Raw genomic sequence first — 16,511 nt, 5'->3', positions numbered from 1 at the left:
CATGGCTCTAACAGAAGTCAGTGGGCATTGTACTTTGAACTGGCAGCATTTCATGAAACTGAAAAATCAACTCTCAAAGGTCCTTAACCTGGCATCAAGAGCTCACTTATGCTTTTAACTTTAATTTCTCTGTCCTCTGTTTGTAAAATGGAGATAGTATCGCTTTCTTGATTCACAGCCATAGTTGTGGAGATAAATTCATTACTGCAGGTGAACTACCTAGCTGTTGTTGTAACAAAAGCCCATGAAGAAATGCATAATTCTTCTTCCACACAAGCATTTGAAAAGTCCACGAAAAATGAGATCTCGTGACACACCAGAAGTGAGGACAAAACACTTATTGCCAAGTGTGCTTTATATGAGAACAAGTGTTATGGATGCTGGTACGCCAGGTGCCCTGGGAAAGGGGGAAGCATCAGTTAATGTAAATCAAGACTATAACATATATCCAAGAGATAAAGATTAAGGGTGCACAGGCAACTGCTGTCTAACATCTGTGTCTGACTTTTCAGCGTCAATAATGTTTTATAAATGTAGCTTTCATTTGTGCGATTACTGCTGGAAACATTGGTCTCTTTATTTTTGGTGTCTTCCCTCTTATTAACTAAAACATACATTAAAGAATACTTTAAAAGAAAGAACAATGAATCAGTTAGTGAATATTTTAACAAACAAGTTGTATAGCCTCACATCAAGTAGTGTTCAAACAAGGTAAAACAATGATTTTGAAGTTGCAGGCCAACTCATAGTGCTTATTTAGGAAGGTCTAAAACAGAACTGCATGTTATTGTAATCTTTCCCCTTAGTATACCCTCTGATGTAATATTTAGTTAAACAATGACATGCCTTTTTTTTTTTTGCTACCAGAAACCTTTACTAATACTTGATAAGAAATAGCCTGCTTAATTAAATTCTCAATTTATTAATAATAGTTCAAATTAACTTCTCATCTTTGCCTGTAACTTTTACAGAGCTTTCCAACAGAATTGCATGTCCATCAGTGTCTTTAATTTTTTTAACCAAGTTATCCATGCCCTAACTATCTTAAGTTTTTATTTAAATTTCAGTATGCAGCAGTGTCACAGATCATGCCTTAGGTTTTTCTGTTCCTTTCTTGCATTGTGATCTTGAAATACTACCTCAGTGCTCTATTTTATCAGCCCTACTAGTGATAAAGTGTGACTCCTTTGGAAACAACAGAAAGAGCTCTATAATTTTTTGTTATTGCTTAATGTCTAAGTTGTAAATATTATCTAGTCTTAAACTGTATTTTGGTTTTAGGAAAGTGTTGGAGTGTCTGCACTAAATTATAGTTATTGTCAATCTCAACTCTTCAGGATGTTATTGGAACTGGCCCTGGAATATCTTCCAACATAAAAATAAATTTTCTCTTGAGATGAAATATCTTTTTCTAACATATGTAAAGTGTTCTGAATTCTTCAGACAATCTCTAAAAGATGAGCTACTTTGTCATTGATGAGTCAACAAAGAAGAAGGATGCTTTATACTTTAATTAAATGGAATATATAATAGAAACAAGAGACAACTAACTCTTAAAACAGTCCACAGAGAGCTCCAAATAATAAACATCCTACTTGAACTGAGATGATGATAGCTGAAAATGCATTAAGTAGTCAGAGAAACAAAAACAAATGAAGGTGAGAACTCGGTCAAGCAGGCTGAAGTGGAGTAAACACTTTGTCAGGAGGTTAGCCCATGTTAGTGCTAATGCGTTTTGCATTAGTACGATGCCTATAAAATACTGACTCCTGGCATCAGAGTTAATGACAAAAATCTACAACAATTTTACCTTACATACACATGCAGGAACAATAATACCATAAGAAAGATCCTTATCTGTGAATGCTTTTCCAAAAAATAAAAAATACTGTAGCATGTGAAAGAGCTGGTAACAAATAGTGACAATTGTTACATAAATGTGTTATGGTTCTAAAATTGAGTTTTGATCGATAGTTGATGAAACAAAGAAAGATCATACAGTACCAGAAACACACACCAAATCAAGGTGTTATTTTTAGAATGTTGTTCAGAGAACTAGATTAGTCAGGCTAAACTTTTAATGAGGCTTACCTATATATGTGTCAATATTAGGATGATTTATAGCTTCATTAGCAACTTCAGAGGAAGTAGTACCTTCGTGCATGCTACTCACTAAAATGGAATACTGTCTGGGACTGGCTGAGGTTCCTAAAATAAATGTCAGCCCTGGAGGGTTATGCAGAGACCAGTGCTTAAGTGTCTGAGATTGTGGGATTGAGTGCACCCTCAGCAAGTTTGCCAATGACACCAAGCTGAGTGGTGAAGTCAACATGCTGGAGGGAGGGGATGCCACGGGAGAGACCTGGACAGGCTTGAGAGGTGGGCTGGTGCAAACCTCATCAAGTTAAACACAGGCAAGTGCAAGGTGCTGCACATGGGTCAGGGCAATCCCAAGCACCAATATAGGCTGGGCAGAGAATGGGTTGAGAGCAGCCCTGAGGAGAAGGACTTGGGGGTGCTGACCAACATGTGACCTGGCAGTGTGCACTTGGAGCCCAGAAGGCCATCGGTATCCTGGGCTGCATCCAGAGCAGCATGGCCAGCAGGTCAAGGGAGATGATTCTGCCCCTCTGCTCCGCTCAGGTGAGACCCCACCTGGAGTCCTGCATCCAGCTCTGGAGCCCTCAGCATAGGAAAGACAGGGACCTGTTGGAGCGGGGCCAGAGGAGGGCCACAGAAGTGATCCGAGGGATGGAACACCTCTCCTGTGAGGAAGGGCAGAGAGAGCTGGGGCTGTTCAGCCTGGAGAAGAGAAGGCTTCAGGGAGACCTTATTGTGGCCTTCCAGTACCTGAAGGGGCTTGCAAGAAAGCTGGAGATGGACTTTTTACAAGGGCATGTAGTGATAGGACAAGAGGCAGTGGCTCCAAGCTGAAAGAGGGTAGATTTAGATTAGATATAAGGAAGAAATTCTTTACTATAAGTGTGATGAGGCACTGGACCAGGTTGCCTGGAGGAGCTGTGGCTGCCCCCTCCCTGGAGTGTTCAAGGCCAGGTTGGATGTGGCGTTGAGCAACCTGGCCTAGTGGAAGGTGTCCCTGCCCATGGCAGTGGGGTTGGAAGTAGGTGGTCTATAAGGTCCCTTTCAACCCAAACCATTCTATGATTTGCCACTAGTCTTGTCATCTTGTCCCAAGCCTGTATTGTTGGCAGTCAGGACCCAGCCAGTGCTTGCTGCAAGGTGAGGAAAAGGGGCTGGTAAGAAAGACTGTTGGGAGAGCAGAGGTGTTGGCTGCTGAAACAGCAGGAACTTGCTTCTCAGTGGAGCTTCTGTATATGGACTGTACATCCAGAATCTCTAGCAGTGCTGTGATCTGGACTTGAACCCATTTTCCCTGGCTCTTTTTCCTGGGTGGCACAGAGCTGGTACATGGGTGCTTGTGCCAGCTCATGCCAATTTTGCAACAGCCACAGGGCAGTGAGAATGTGACTCAAGAAGCTGTCAGGGTGTCCCTGCATCATGGTATCCTGCATTTGGAGCGTCTTGAGTGTAGCTGGTGAGTTAGAAAAGCTTTGAAGCAATTACATGCAGCATGGAAATCAGGCCAATACCAAGGTTAGAGGAACGCAAAATGGACTTTAAACCGTCCCCGGAGCGTTTGCAAATTTGCTGGTTGTTCCTTCTTTTTACAGTAAGTAGAGTGAGGCAGAAGGAATCACAGATCACAGAATCACAGAATGGCAGGGGTTGGAAGGGACCTCTGTGGGTCACCTAGTCCAACCCCCTTGCCGAAGCAGGGTCACCTACAGCAAGCTGCACAGGACCTTGTCCAGGCGGGTCTTGAATATCTCCAGAGAAGGAGACTCCACAACCTCCCTGGGCAACCCGTTCCAGTGCTCCGTCACCCTCAGAGGGAAGAAGTTCTTCCTCATGTTCAGACGGAACTTCCTGTGCTTCAGTTTGTGCCCACTGCCCCTTGTCCTGTTGCTGGGCACCACTGAAAAGAGTTTGGCCCCATCCTCCTGACACCCACCCTTCAGATATTTGTAAGTATATATTAGGTCCCCTCACAGCCTTCTCTTCTCCAGGCTGAACAAGCCCAGCTCGCTCAGCCTCTCCTCGTAGGAGAGATGTTCCAGTCCCCTCACCATCCTCGTAGCCCTCCGCTGGACTCTCTCCAGTAGCTCTTCATCCTTCTTGAAGTGGGGAGCCCAGAACTGCACACAGTACTCCAGATGGGGCCTCACTAGGGCAGTGTAGAGGGGAAGGAGAACCTCCCTCAACCTGCTGGACACACTCTTTGAGAACAAGAGTAAAAGCTTTGTCTTCATCTCCAGGGTTATGTCTTTCTAAACTTTAAAAGGAGAGGGTTTGAGAGGCCTTCTATGTAAGGAACTGCAGCCGGTGCCACCTGAGCCGTATACAACAACTGACTGGCTGACTTGGGGTTTCAGTTGTGTCTCACCAGACTTGGGTCTTGGCAGGGAGGTACAAACTTACTCTGTTAAAATGCTCGTGACTGCTAGGCTCAGATCTTTCTGATCATAAGATTTTGGAGTGTCCAATGGCACATTTCTGCCAACATTTTGCAGAATATTGTCACTTAGTGCTGGTGTAGGTGTTTCAGAAGTTCTTGTTAAACAGCTCAAAATGATACGCCTTTTATGTCCTTAATTAGATGAATTGCCTGCTTTTGGACTGCTGAAACAGATCAAATTCTTGTTTGACGGTGATAAAGAAGCATATTGTAACCCTCCATGAAGTGTGGTTTTATGTCTGTATAAAGTATTTCATCTTCCTTTCTTCCCATTTGAAATGCTTTAGCCTTATTTTTGTCATCCGTTTCCTCCCTCGGACTCCCCAGGTTTTTCATTTTCCTATCTGGATGTCCACCAAGGTACCCACCAAGTTCTCAGATGTATAGCTCAGCAGCTGGGCGCTTCAGTTTGCAGATTTTGCAAGAGTCTGAAGCCTTTATTTTTAATTTATTTATTTATTTTAGGAATCAGCTTTTAATATTTGATACTTTAATATTTGATACTTTATATTTGCAATGAGGAGAGTGTATTCGTATGGTTTGGGTGAGAAAGTATATCACATTGGGGCAAGATGGAATAATTTGTCAGAGTTTTGGGCTTCAGCAGAAGAGTGCTCTTCATGTGATAAAAGAATGAACGCGAATAGCAGTGATGCCTGTAATTTCCTACCTAAAGAAAGACATGAGAAATTATTTCCTTTCTCACATGCAGTTAGATCACTGCTGTTGTCCCTTTCGGGTACTCAGCACACAGGTGTGCTTTATCTCCTTGGTACTTAACAGTACTTCAGTCCTAAGCAGGGAACAAAAATTACTGTTACCGAAACTGTTTCCTTACCACCAATGTTAAAATTTCCAGCAACATCCAAGTATCTGTTGCTTTTGGTGCTTCCATTGTTTTCTTTTGCACTTAATGTGACTGTTGTCCACCTGGCTATTACTTGTGTCTGCTGGTGAGGTATGTGGTGGTCTAGCTCTGTAACGTTTCCATTCACCAGTTCTTTTCACTTCCTTTAACCTTTTTGTGCTTTATTTCATCTAAACATTTCAAGTTCAGCTCCTCTTGGCCCAGGTGAGATTTTTTTCTGAGGTGATGCATGAAGCTGTTGCTGGTGACCCTCATGATAATCAGTTTCTTGGTTTCTCGTGAAGAAGTTCATAATAGCGGCTGGGAGACTGAAATGGAGGGAGAAAATAAATGGTGTATGTAACTTTGAGGAGAGGACATAGTATATACTGCTCTTAAACACTGCTAAGAAGGGGTTTTGTTATAATTCTTTTCCATAGATGCCACAGGGAAGTTGTGTGGTTGTGAACGGGAAAGCAGGGTGATTCATGAGACTGCAAATGAGAGAACTGGCTTAGAGTCAGAGGCTCCCCTGCCTGGGGGGTTAGCTGGTGAGAAGGTCTAGCTTGTTCCCATTAATTTTCAGAAGAATTTTTGGAATGCCATTGGGACTTCACTCTCCTGTACTTGCATATGGATCATTCCTACAGGTTTTTCATTCCTGTGTCTAAATAAAACCCAAAGTCCTGGGTTAATTAATAATAAGCCATTAATAATCGCTTAAAATAACTACTTGCAGAAGGGTTCTAGTTAAGCGGTTATGCTTGGCCTACAGCACATTTGTCTAGCAGTTTCAGTTAGAGAAAATATTTTTTACTTCCTGTTTTTAAGATATTAGCAGTATTGGAGTGCTTTGTACTATACTGTTAGTACAGCACATTTCATTAGCTGTGAAGAGAGTTGTGACATTATCATGCAAAATGCTTCTGAGCTCGCTCTGTGGAATAGTAGCGTCGAAGATACTTGTCCTGGGTTTGGCCAGGACAGGGTTAATTTTCACCAGACTCCAGGAAGGGGCACAGCCGGGCGGGCTGACCCCACCTGGCCAAACAGAGCCCGGTACTCCATACCATGTGCCGTCACGCTGGGTTCCGGGGGGTGGGGGTGGCGGCGGGAACTCACTCGCAGCTCGGGAGTGCACGGCGCCGGTCCTGTCCGGGAGAGCGGGTCTGTGGCTTGTGCGGTTCGTTGTTGTGTTTTCTCCTTATCTGTACCATTGTTGTTGCTGTTCCCTCTGTTTGCTGTTCTGTTAAACTGCCCTTATCCCGACCCACCAGTTTCTGCCTGTTTCTTTCCATTTTCCTCCACACCCCGGTGGGGGGAGGGGCGGCTGCGTGGCACTTTTGTTGCCGGCTGCAGCCGAAAGCAGAACAATACTGAAGTACTCAGACAAGTAGAGCTAATGGGATGAGTTTCAGGAGTACGTTTTTCTCCTAAATACGATGACTTAATAGCTCAAGATAAAGTACTGCCTGCAGTACTGATAGGGTAGATCTTGCAGAAAAAATTACCTTCCATGTAATGAAAAAGTAATTTTAAATAAATGTATTTAAATGTGTGCTTGATGGAGCTATAGAAACTGAACAGTTCCTATTAAAGACTTTTATTTGATCATTACAGGTGAAACCATGAACAAAAGAACTGCTACAGAAATGTGGTTTTGCCTGTTTCCAGTTGCTTTCAGTACTTAGAACATAAGATTTCAATTCAGTCTGGGTTAGTCTTGGGTGAACTAAATGCAGGTCTACTGCTGATACGGTAACCAGCCTATGCATTTGCGTTTAAAAATCTTGCTGCTGGCAAGCATCCTAATAGGTTTTCAGATTATTTATGCTTTAGGTTGACTTCATAGCTTAACCATCTATTTTTTTTTTCCTTCTGTGGATTATGGTTTATAGTGATTATTTTGTTTGAGGTTGTCAGAGAGATCGTAACATTCTCAGGATGCAGAAGAGCCATGTTTTTAACTATCGAACACTGTTCAGGTAAAGCCAACAGTATGAGTGAACACCCATACATACCTAAGGGCAAACGTGCGTTCCTGAACTCCAGCTTTTCATGGCATCATTTCATATGAAAAAAAGAAAAATAAGAATATGATCAGGACTTTACACACTCTCTTCTGTAATTGTAGTATTTCAAGATACAGTGTGTATGTATCATTCTGTCATGGGTTTCCATTTCTTACGGTTTGTTTTGTTTCAGCCTCTTGGAGCCAGTGACTATTTGGAAATATCAAAGCATTTTGACACAGTCTTTGTTCATGACATACCACCGCTTACGATGGCAAAAAGGACACAAGCCCGTCGTTTCATTACTCTTATCGATACCTTTTATGAGCATAAGGTGAGAACCAAGCCTGTCCTACATGTAGAGGAATAATACTGGGAGCCCTAAAACCTGACTGTTACAATTGGTTTGAAGTAAGGCTTTCTGTAGTAATGATTTGGAAAGCATAAGCAGAGTGAACCAGCACAGCAAAGAAACATCATTCCAGCTTCACAAAAAAGGCCCCATTGCAATAAAGGCAAATAAGCAGGTGTGGTTCTTCTAATTTCTGTGAGTATTAAGCACGACCGTAAATATAAGCCTGAGCTTATTTGCCTGTCTCGGATAAGGATGTTATTTCTTTCCTAACCCAGGAAAACCACAGACAACATGACATCATCTTAATAGTGGAAGATTGTGCTGCCAACTGTGCTGGAGTTAAATTTAAATTTTAAAAATTTTAATCTGTACAGGCAGTTGTTCAGGAATCAGTGCCTTCCTGAACAGGGTTCTGAGGAGTTCATAGCGTAGTTACGTTATTAAGTTTAAAGGAAACAGTCACTGTAGGCTTTACATTAGGTTGCAGAACTGCTAATGGAATAGTAATGATAAATGCAGCACTTCATGTGGATTTACAGAGGTTTCAATCATGGAAGCAAAATCAGTGCTACTAAAACAAAGAGAAGTTCATGTTTAAGATGATTTTTTTAAAAGTAATACAAGATATGAAACTCTGTCTTATGTATGATCATGTATGCACACACATAAATATTTGTGCAATCAGGAAATATCGACAGAGATTTTCTTTTTTTCCAAGAATGTCCTGGCAAGTTGATCAGAAAGGCCCTGATTCAGCGAGGTATTGAACTAAGCATATGAGCAGTCTCATATAAGTTAGGCAGATTCTTTGTGCTTTATGATTTGGAAATGGGTAGTTTCTCAGAGGATATGCTAACATTTATAAACTAACAAACAGAGGAGGGAGAGAGTGGTGTGATCTGCTCTATGTGCTGCCATTAAAAACTGTAAGCAAACAGCCACTTTTATTACTTCCCCCACAGGGAAAACACAAGTGTTAAACTCCCCTCACAAGCAGCTGTTTGGAAAAACTACCTGAGAGAACGTATTTGTAGAGACCTGTCCGCAGCGCAAACATTTTCCCTGCACGCTCTCAACAAGTGTCTCCTTCTTAATAATACTTCAGCCTGACTTTACTGCAGCCCCCCAGAGACACCGTGTCTGACTGCACATTGTATCTCCTCCCAGCAGATGTGGAAATAGCATCATTATTGTTATTAGCAAATAATGTGTGCTTGAGTAGCACAGGTGAAAGCAAGAGTCGCTCAACTCAGCCTTCGGGGAAGTTTGGAATTTAAACATTCTTTAGATGGAAGTATGTGTGCAGTGCGCTTACCTACTGAGAGGAATCTAACTACGGGGGGAAAGCAGGCATTGGTTACTAGTACTTTATAGTGTTATTTTAGAAAGTAAACTTGATTGTGAACTCATTGCCTGGATAGCAGATACTCTGAGTATTTAATAGCAGTTACGCTGTTCTCTGAGTAAGTAACATGAGTTGCTATTGAGAAAAAGGTCCTGTAAGGATAGTATTCCAAATGACTTGAGTCAGGTAAATCTGTAACAGCAGTGCTAATAAGAGAAAGGAAAAACACCTGGAAAAAAACCCAAGGTCATAATTTGAAGTTTGCTTTTCATAAAATATGTATTTTATCCCTTTTCTGTAGGGCCCAAGTGATGATATTGTTGCTTGTTTTCCTTCTCTCAGGTGCGTATTATTTGTTCTGCAGTGACTCCTCTCCAAAGCTTGTTCCTGGTAGAACATGACAATGGTGAGCTAGAGGACAACAGAGTGTTGATGGATGATTTGGACTTGAGCCAGGTACATGATATTAACATCGTCTCCCTTTTGTAACAAAATTGGTTCTGGTCTCATAATTACAGGAGCATTTTAGGAAGAGGAATCAAGTAAACGTTTAACTAGTGATTTGCTGCTTTTTCTGCAGTGTATCTGTCGCTCTCATAATTGTATGTTACGTTATTTATTCATAGTCAAAGAAAATGTCACAATATATAGAATCATTTTGCTTAAGTTGTAGGGTCATTTTGATTGTTAATTGTCATATCTGTTCAATCATGTATGAAAATACTGATTTAAGTTTTGCTCCTGCATTCAAAATAAAGAAATAAAAGATGTCTGTTATACCTCTTCCTAAACTATATAGGGCTGCCTCACGAACAGTACTATTTTGCATGTTGTTTATTCTGTTTTTCCTTTTCCCTATAACCCAGTTATTGTTAATGAATTTTTAAATAATTTGTCTAAATCGGCATACAATTAGTCAACAGAAGACTGAAAATAGATGGTTAACATGTCATCATGTTGTTTTAAATCCAAATTATTGTTTTGCTGTGTTACTTCAGAGTATTACCTAGCTGAAATAGGTGTTTTAATTGTTGGATGTTCGGTTTATTTTTTTGGTGCCGTGCTGCTGTCTTGTATTGTCAAAGCCTGTAACGCACTCAGCCTTAGGAGTCAGCTAGGATGCACTGCAGTACAGCTATGTCTCTCACAGTTTTGTGGTGCTGTTTTTGTGTATCAATGTAGGAATCTGCCAAAGGACTCTCCATGTTTACAGGAGAAGAGGAAGCCTTTGCCTTTCAGCGTACTGTCTCACGGCTTACAGAAATGCAAACTGAACAGTACTGGAAAGATGGGGACAGAAGCAAAAAAAAGTTATAATTAAAAGTTGAATAAAATCACCAAGAAATAAAATTGCAGAATTGGAAAGCTTTTTAGCACAAGTGAAATAATAATTGCACTTTATCATCTGGACCACGTTTTCTCTCATCAGTTTTTTTTTGTGCTTAAGACGTGAGGACTCGGTTATTTTTCTGTACCACCAATGCGTGGACATGTGAAATTTTGCCTTCATTTTCTTTTCTGTAAAATACAACTTTGATGTTCAGGAAGTTTAATGGGATTAGAATTTTTCTGGAGAATTGGTCTAGAGACAACGTTAATGGGCCGTGCAGGGTTCACAGTAGATGTAGAATGTCACGTGAAGAGGACACTGTGGTTCATGCACTGCTTCTGTCATGTACAATGCAGTTTGCACAAAGGAAAAATCAAATGCTTTTTTTATGAAACTCCTGATATTGTATAGCTCCCTGCTAGAATCCTGGAACTCTTCTGTAGTGTATTCTGGGGTTTTTTTAAACTCTTTTCTGTGTGTAGCCATCTGCTTACTTCCAGGCTCTAAGAGTTTTTGTAAGCAGAATGTTGCTCAGTCTGGTTCATTGAAAACTGATGGTTTGAACCCAGAGAGAGGCCTGAGGAGGAGCTTGAAGGTCCTTGAAACCGCACAGGATTAAGATCCAAGTAATCATGGATGGGAAAAGAAACTACAATAAGACAGGATATACTGTAACATTTAAGTTGAAGTTAATACTCCTCCTAAGTTTTGTGGTTCTTGCAAGCCTGGATATGCTGACTCTACAGCAGTGACATATGTCTACCCTGAATTTTCTCAGGCTTCATCTGTACCAAACCTTCCGTTGCTGCTATCACACCTGCTCCGATCTGGGGGGGGTAGTACGTGGTGCTGCGGAGGCCATTCATCATGTTGCAATAGGGAAGTGTTTCATGGAAAAGAAGGGATATTAACTGATTCCCCAGAACACATCACCCATCCTTATGTTTGTATTTGGAAACTTTCTTTTAATTAAAAAATGCAGTTGTATAATTCTTGGTTTTGATGAAACAAAATATGGTATTGCGCGTATTGGTTTATACTGTACTTTTATAAAAAGTCATTTTAAGAACGTATTTAGAAACCCTGAATAGGGAAAAATATTATGTGGATGGACTGCAAAGGTTGCCCTGATTTCTTAGGGAGGAGATACATAACACACTGTCCCCAAATTTGAGGAGTTTTCATGGATTTCGCAACATGACCTTTTTCTTGTACTGTATCTGTTATCAAAAATATTATTCTCTGCCTTTGTTAAGTCCAATTAAATTGTTTCAATCATATCCTCCATCACAATTACAGAAAGCTTTTAAAAGGGACTTTAGGGGGGCGGGGAGGACTGGAGAGGTCCTGTGCACTTGCATGTGTTATGGCAATACAGATCATGGAATCACAGAATCATAGAATGGTTTGGGTTGGAAGGGACCTTAAACCTCATCTGGTTCCAACCCTCCTGCCATGAGCAGGGACATCTTCCACTAGACCAGGTTGCTCAGAGCTCCATCCAACCTGGCCTTGAACCTGGCCAGATGTTGTGGAGTCATGTGCTCAGGTCTGGTTTTCTGTTCTGATCACTTCTGTTTGTCCTGGAAGTTACTTACACTGGCTATACCTGTTCTTCAAAGCATTTTTAAGGCCTGTATTTATATTTTACAACTTATACAACTATGTTGTTATTCCCACAAGGGTGACTACCACCGAGAATTTTAATGCATATTTATGAAAAAAAACAATGAGAATACATTGCTTGTACTTCAGAATATCCGAATAATTGATGTATATTTTCAGGGATTTTTTTTTAGGTTTCTCAACGGAGGGACTATTGAGATTCATGCATGTGTTTCTGTGTATACACATGGATATGTATACTTAATTGATACATATATATAAATATAGATTAATATATATAATTTAAGTGGTTCTATATTTATACATGGCAGTCTACTCATCAGCCTGGGCCTGATAACTCTCCTGAAGCTTCATCCTTGCCTTTTTTCCAGTAGCATTCAGATGCCTGCTGCCGTGTCTGCATCAGAATGTATTGTGGGAGAATGGGAGGTGGTGGTAGATACCCTAAAGCATCTTGCATCTGGATCTTTATTTGCATTATTTTAAAAACTGTTCATATGTTTAGCCTGTATGTCTTCTGTCGTGTGCTACAGGGGAAATGCATAATCTTGCAGAACGCAGGTGAGATGTCTGGGACGTGTGAGAGGGGAGGTTCTGGCAGGTTCTGCCAACCCACCGAGAATGTCTCGGGCCAGGGAAGTGACGTGTTTCTCTACGGTCTGTGTGGGTGATGACTGACCTCCTTTAAGCCAGGGCTCCCTGGAGCCCCCTGGGCAGACCTGTTTGTGTTCAAGCTGGTGCAGCGTTGCCTCTTGGTATTTGAGGCTTTTCTGCAATCTGAGCGCCCACCCCAAACTCAGATAGCCCAGTTTTTTTGGAAGCTCCCAAATGCAGTGGGATTCAGGAATCATTGTAAGTCTCTTGGGATGTAGGTGAGCTCTGTCAAGCCACGGGAGAGAAGTTCCCCAAAGCTTCCAGAGCCAGTGCTGCTTCCAGGGCATATTGCTAAATAAAACTATGGTGCAGTCTTCCTTGGCCATGGATGAAACTGGGTCTGTCCCGGCACTGGGTCTCCTGCACTCCCAGCAGTCCAGTCTCCTGCTGCCTGGCCTGCCTCTTGCTGCTGTCGGACAGTAGCGGTCCCTGGCTTTTTATCCCCACATTAGGATGTTTCAGTTGCCAAAACCTGAACAGTGAGATGCCTGTGAATAAATTACATTGTATACATCCAATTTCACCTTGGAACAAGTCGTTCGTGGAGGTCGTCTGTAGTACATCAGTTATTGACGATTTATGGTATGTTTCTTCATACCAAGAAGAGATTAAATTTTGTTCTTATCACGTTCTTTCCGAGGAGTTTTTGGAGGAAAGTTTTCCTTGCTGCTGTGCTGGAAAGCTCTGGAAGGATCACAACGCTGAATGCCCTGGACTGCGTTCAGTTGCTCCTGGAGATCTCTGTTGGTTTGCTTTTCTTTCGCTAGCAACACACGCAGTTTTGAGACATCCTGCTTTAGGTGGGCATTCTCTTTCTTCAACTTCATTACATGCTTAGTTTTTTGCTTCTGGTTCTGGTGGCCAAGGAGTTTAGCGTACGCATCACTTAGTTTTTTCAGTTCTTCTTGGGCAGCACCATGCTCAGGTGAGAGCGCATTCTTCTCTGCTTCAAGTGCATCTAGTTGTTGCTGAAACGGCTTGGTTTTGTTATTCAAGTCTTCATACAGATTCCGCTAGGTCTCCACCTCTTCTTCTAAGCTGGAGGTCACATCTTCATTTATGATCTTCCTTGCGCATTCTTCTTCCACTTTCTTTTTAGTGTATTCTGCTTCCTGAAGCAGCTGTAGATTCTCTTGACCTATTTTTTTGGGGCTGGCAGCTTCTTCTCTCAGAGAGGCGTTCTCCAGTGTAAGGCTGCTTATTTCTTCAGCTGTTCTCTTCTTGTAGCTTTCAAACTCAGCAACCCTCTCCCCGAGCTCACGCAACGTGTTGCTGTGCTCTTCTTGGATTTGTAGAACAGTGTTGCCGTGCCTTTCATGGATTTGCTCCAACTCGGCATTCTTCCTTTTCAACTCCACTTCCTGGAAAGCTGGGCAGAGAGGAACCTGATGAGGGCAAGTGCAGAGTCCTGCACCTGGGGAGGAACAACCCCATGCATCGGTACAGGCTTGGGGTGGACCTGCTGGAGAGCAGCTCTGTGGAGAGGGACCTGGGTGTCCTGGTGGACGATAGGTTGACTATGAGCCAGCAGTGTGCCCTGGCTGCTAAGAAGGCCAATGGGATCCTGGGGTGCATTAGGAGGAGTGTGTCCAGCAGGTTGAGGGAGGTTCTCCTTCCCCTCTACACTGCCCTGGTGAGGCCTCATCTGGAGTACTGTGTGCAGTTCTGGGCTCCCCAGTTCAAGAAAGACGAGGAACTACTGGAGAGAGTCCAGCAGAGGGCTACGAGGATGGTGAGGGGACTGGAACATCTCTCCTACGAGGAGAGGCTGAGGGAGCTGGGCTTGTTCAGCCTGGAGAAGGCTGTGAGGGGACCTAATATATACTTACAAATATCTGAAGGGTGGGTGTCAGGAGGATGGGGCCAAACTCTTTTCAGTGGAGCCCAGCAACAGGACAAGGGGCAGTGGGCACAAACTGAAGCATAGGAAGTTCCGTCTGAACATGAGGAAGAACTTCTTCCCTCTGAGGGTGACGGAGCACTGGAACGGGTTGCCCAGGGAGGTTGTGGAGTCTCCTTCTCTGGAGATATTCAAGACCCGCCTGGACAAGGTCCTGTGCAGCCTGCTGTAGGTGACCCTGCTTCGGCAGGGGGGTTGGACTAGGTGACCCACAGAGGTCCCTTCCAACCCCTACCATTCTGTGATTCTGTGAAATTATGCACACTCCCTAGTGGCCTTTAAATTGCTGGATTTATGCTGGCTCCTAAGTTCAAGTATTGGCTTTTTAGGCTTTTCTTAACTTTCAAATTCTTGTCATCTCAGATCTGCAATATGTTATTATCTCCCTTTTAGTCATTCGGCAAACATCGCTGAGTTATTTTTAGAGGTCTTTTGGAGTAATCTTATTGATGTGGTCTGGTATTTTGCTGTCACAGGAAGTAAAATTCTTCTGATTACAGATCATGTGAACATTTCGTGTTGGTTTATAGAGGCCATGTCCTGGCTGAGAATCTCTCAGATAACTTGTTTCAAGTACTTGATTGATGAAGGGGAATGTTCTCAATGCCCAAAAATTTAAATTACAGCTTCCATGAGCATATTTACTCTATCTATATATACATTTTATCTTTAAAGCTGTATTTTTGTTTCGCATTCTTGTACAGTAGCTCTTACTTTTTTTTTTAATAAATAATGCAATTCTGTCTTTCAAAGCTACTGGATTTCTGTATTTACCTTTGCACAAATCAAGGGAACAATTGCAGTATTTTAGGTATAATGACACAGCCTTCCAAAGGTCTGTGGAGGGTTTGAAGATGCACTTCTTCCTGTTGTTGTTTTTTGGTCTGAAAAGGAAAACCATTAATGGCCTTTTTTGAGTAAAGGTGATCAGCTGGAGATAGATGTCACCTATTTCGCAGCAATTTAAACATGAAAAAAAACCTGACCAGGTTTCAAACAGTGCTCAGCACGGTCACCAGCAGTCTAAGAAGGAGGAAGAACAGTCTCTCCATCAAGACCTGTCTAAGAGGATCAAGATCCAAGAGTTTTCTTTCTGCCATTACCTGGATCTGAATAATGCCAGTGCCTCAGTTTCCCTATTGCTAAAATGGGAATGCTTTTACTTTCTTATTTGCTAACACTGGAGTGCTGCCAGGCTTCACTCATTAATATTCTAAGATGCTTGCTGAGGCTCTGGGATGAAAATACTTCAGTAAAGTATGTAAATAGTGCAAAAAATAATTTAACTACTCAAAGTGGATTAGTATCCTTGTTTGGGTTACAGAATTAATGCCATCAACTAACCACCGTGTGCCTCTCTGTAGTGATTTTTTTTTGTATAATGCATTTATTTTAAAGAAAATAAATTCTGAGGTTTGTGATAAAAATCCTAGCCAATTCATGTAATTTTTCTTCTACCTGTAATGACAGATTTCCTGTATGATTCATTACAACCTTAGCTCCTGTACTTGTGAACTACAGTGGCTTTGTAAATTCTATTAGGATTTTCCTTGTATTATATACTGAGAATTTTTTTTAAAAATATGTAATTTTGAGTCTAATATATAACCAACTGAACACTGTTAAATCCTTCTGTTATTTGAGAATAATTTATGTTGCAACAAAGAAAAATTAATAAATCCAGATTTTATAAACATTTCACTTATTCACGCTATTTTTAGGTCTGTTGTTCCGAATAGATAGGCCTTCTGTTACTTACTTAGTGAGATTATTCTTTTTTCTCTCTGTCTTCAGGGGGCAACCCCGGAGTTGGAGCACTGGCAGTCTCTCTGGGCGCTTGCTTGCCTGGATGAGCCATAGCACCACAGGCCATTGCCCTACACGTGGCTCAGCTTTAGGCAGGTG

At 41.9% G+C, this 16,511-nt stretch overlaps 1 protein-coding gene across 2 annotated transcripts in view; it reads left to right on the top strand.

Moving 5' to 3' along the window:
* The window catches only part of AFG1L (AFG1 like ATPase), a 78,159-nt gene extending 61,875 nt beyond the window's left edge, over nucleotides 1–16,284 (top strand). For both annotated transcript variants that reach the window (XM_075414268.1, XM_075414267.1), the window contains 3 exons: nucleotides 7,590–7,730; nucleotides 9,439–9,552; nucleotides 10,279–16,284. In XM_075414268.1, the coding sequence (XP_075270383.1) occupies nucleotides 7,590–7,730; nucleotides 9,439–9,552; nucleotides 10,279–10,413 (390 nt within the window). In that variant the 3' untranslated portion in view covers nucleotides 10,414–16,284. The remainder of the gene's footprint in view (nucleotides 1–7,589; nucleotides 7,731–9,438; nucleotides 9,553–10,278) is intronic.
* Nucleotides 16,285–16,511: the final 227 nt, after the last annotated feature.

This window comes from Opisthocomus hoazin, chromosome 2, assembly GCF_030867145.1.
Source record: "Opisthocomus hoazin isolate bOpiHoa1 chromosome 2, bOpiHoa1.hap1, whole genome shotgun sequence".
Lineage (NCBI taxonomy): Eukaryota > Metazoa > Chordata > Aves > Opisthocomiformes > Opisthocomidae > Opisthocomus > Opisthocomus hoazin.
This window is presented reverse-complemented; position numbering and strand designations above follow the sequence as displayed.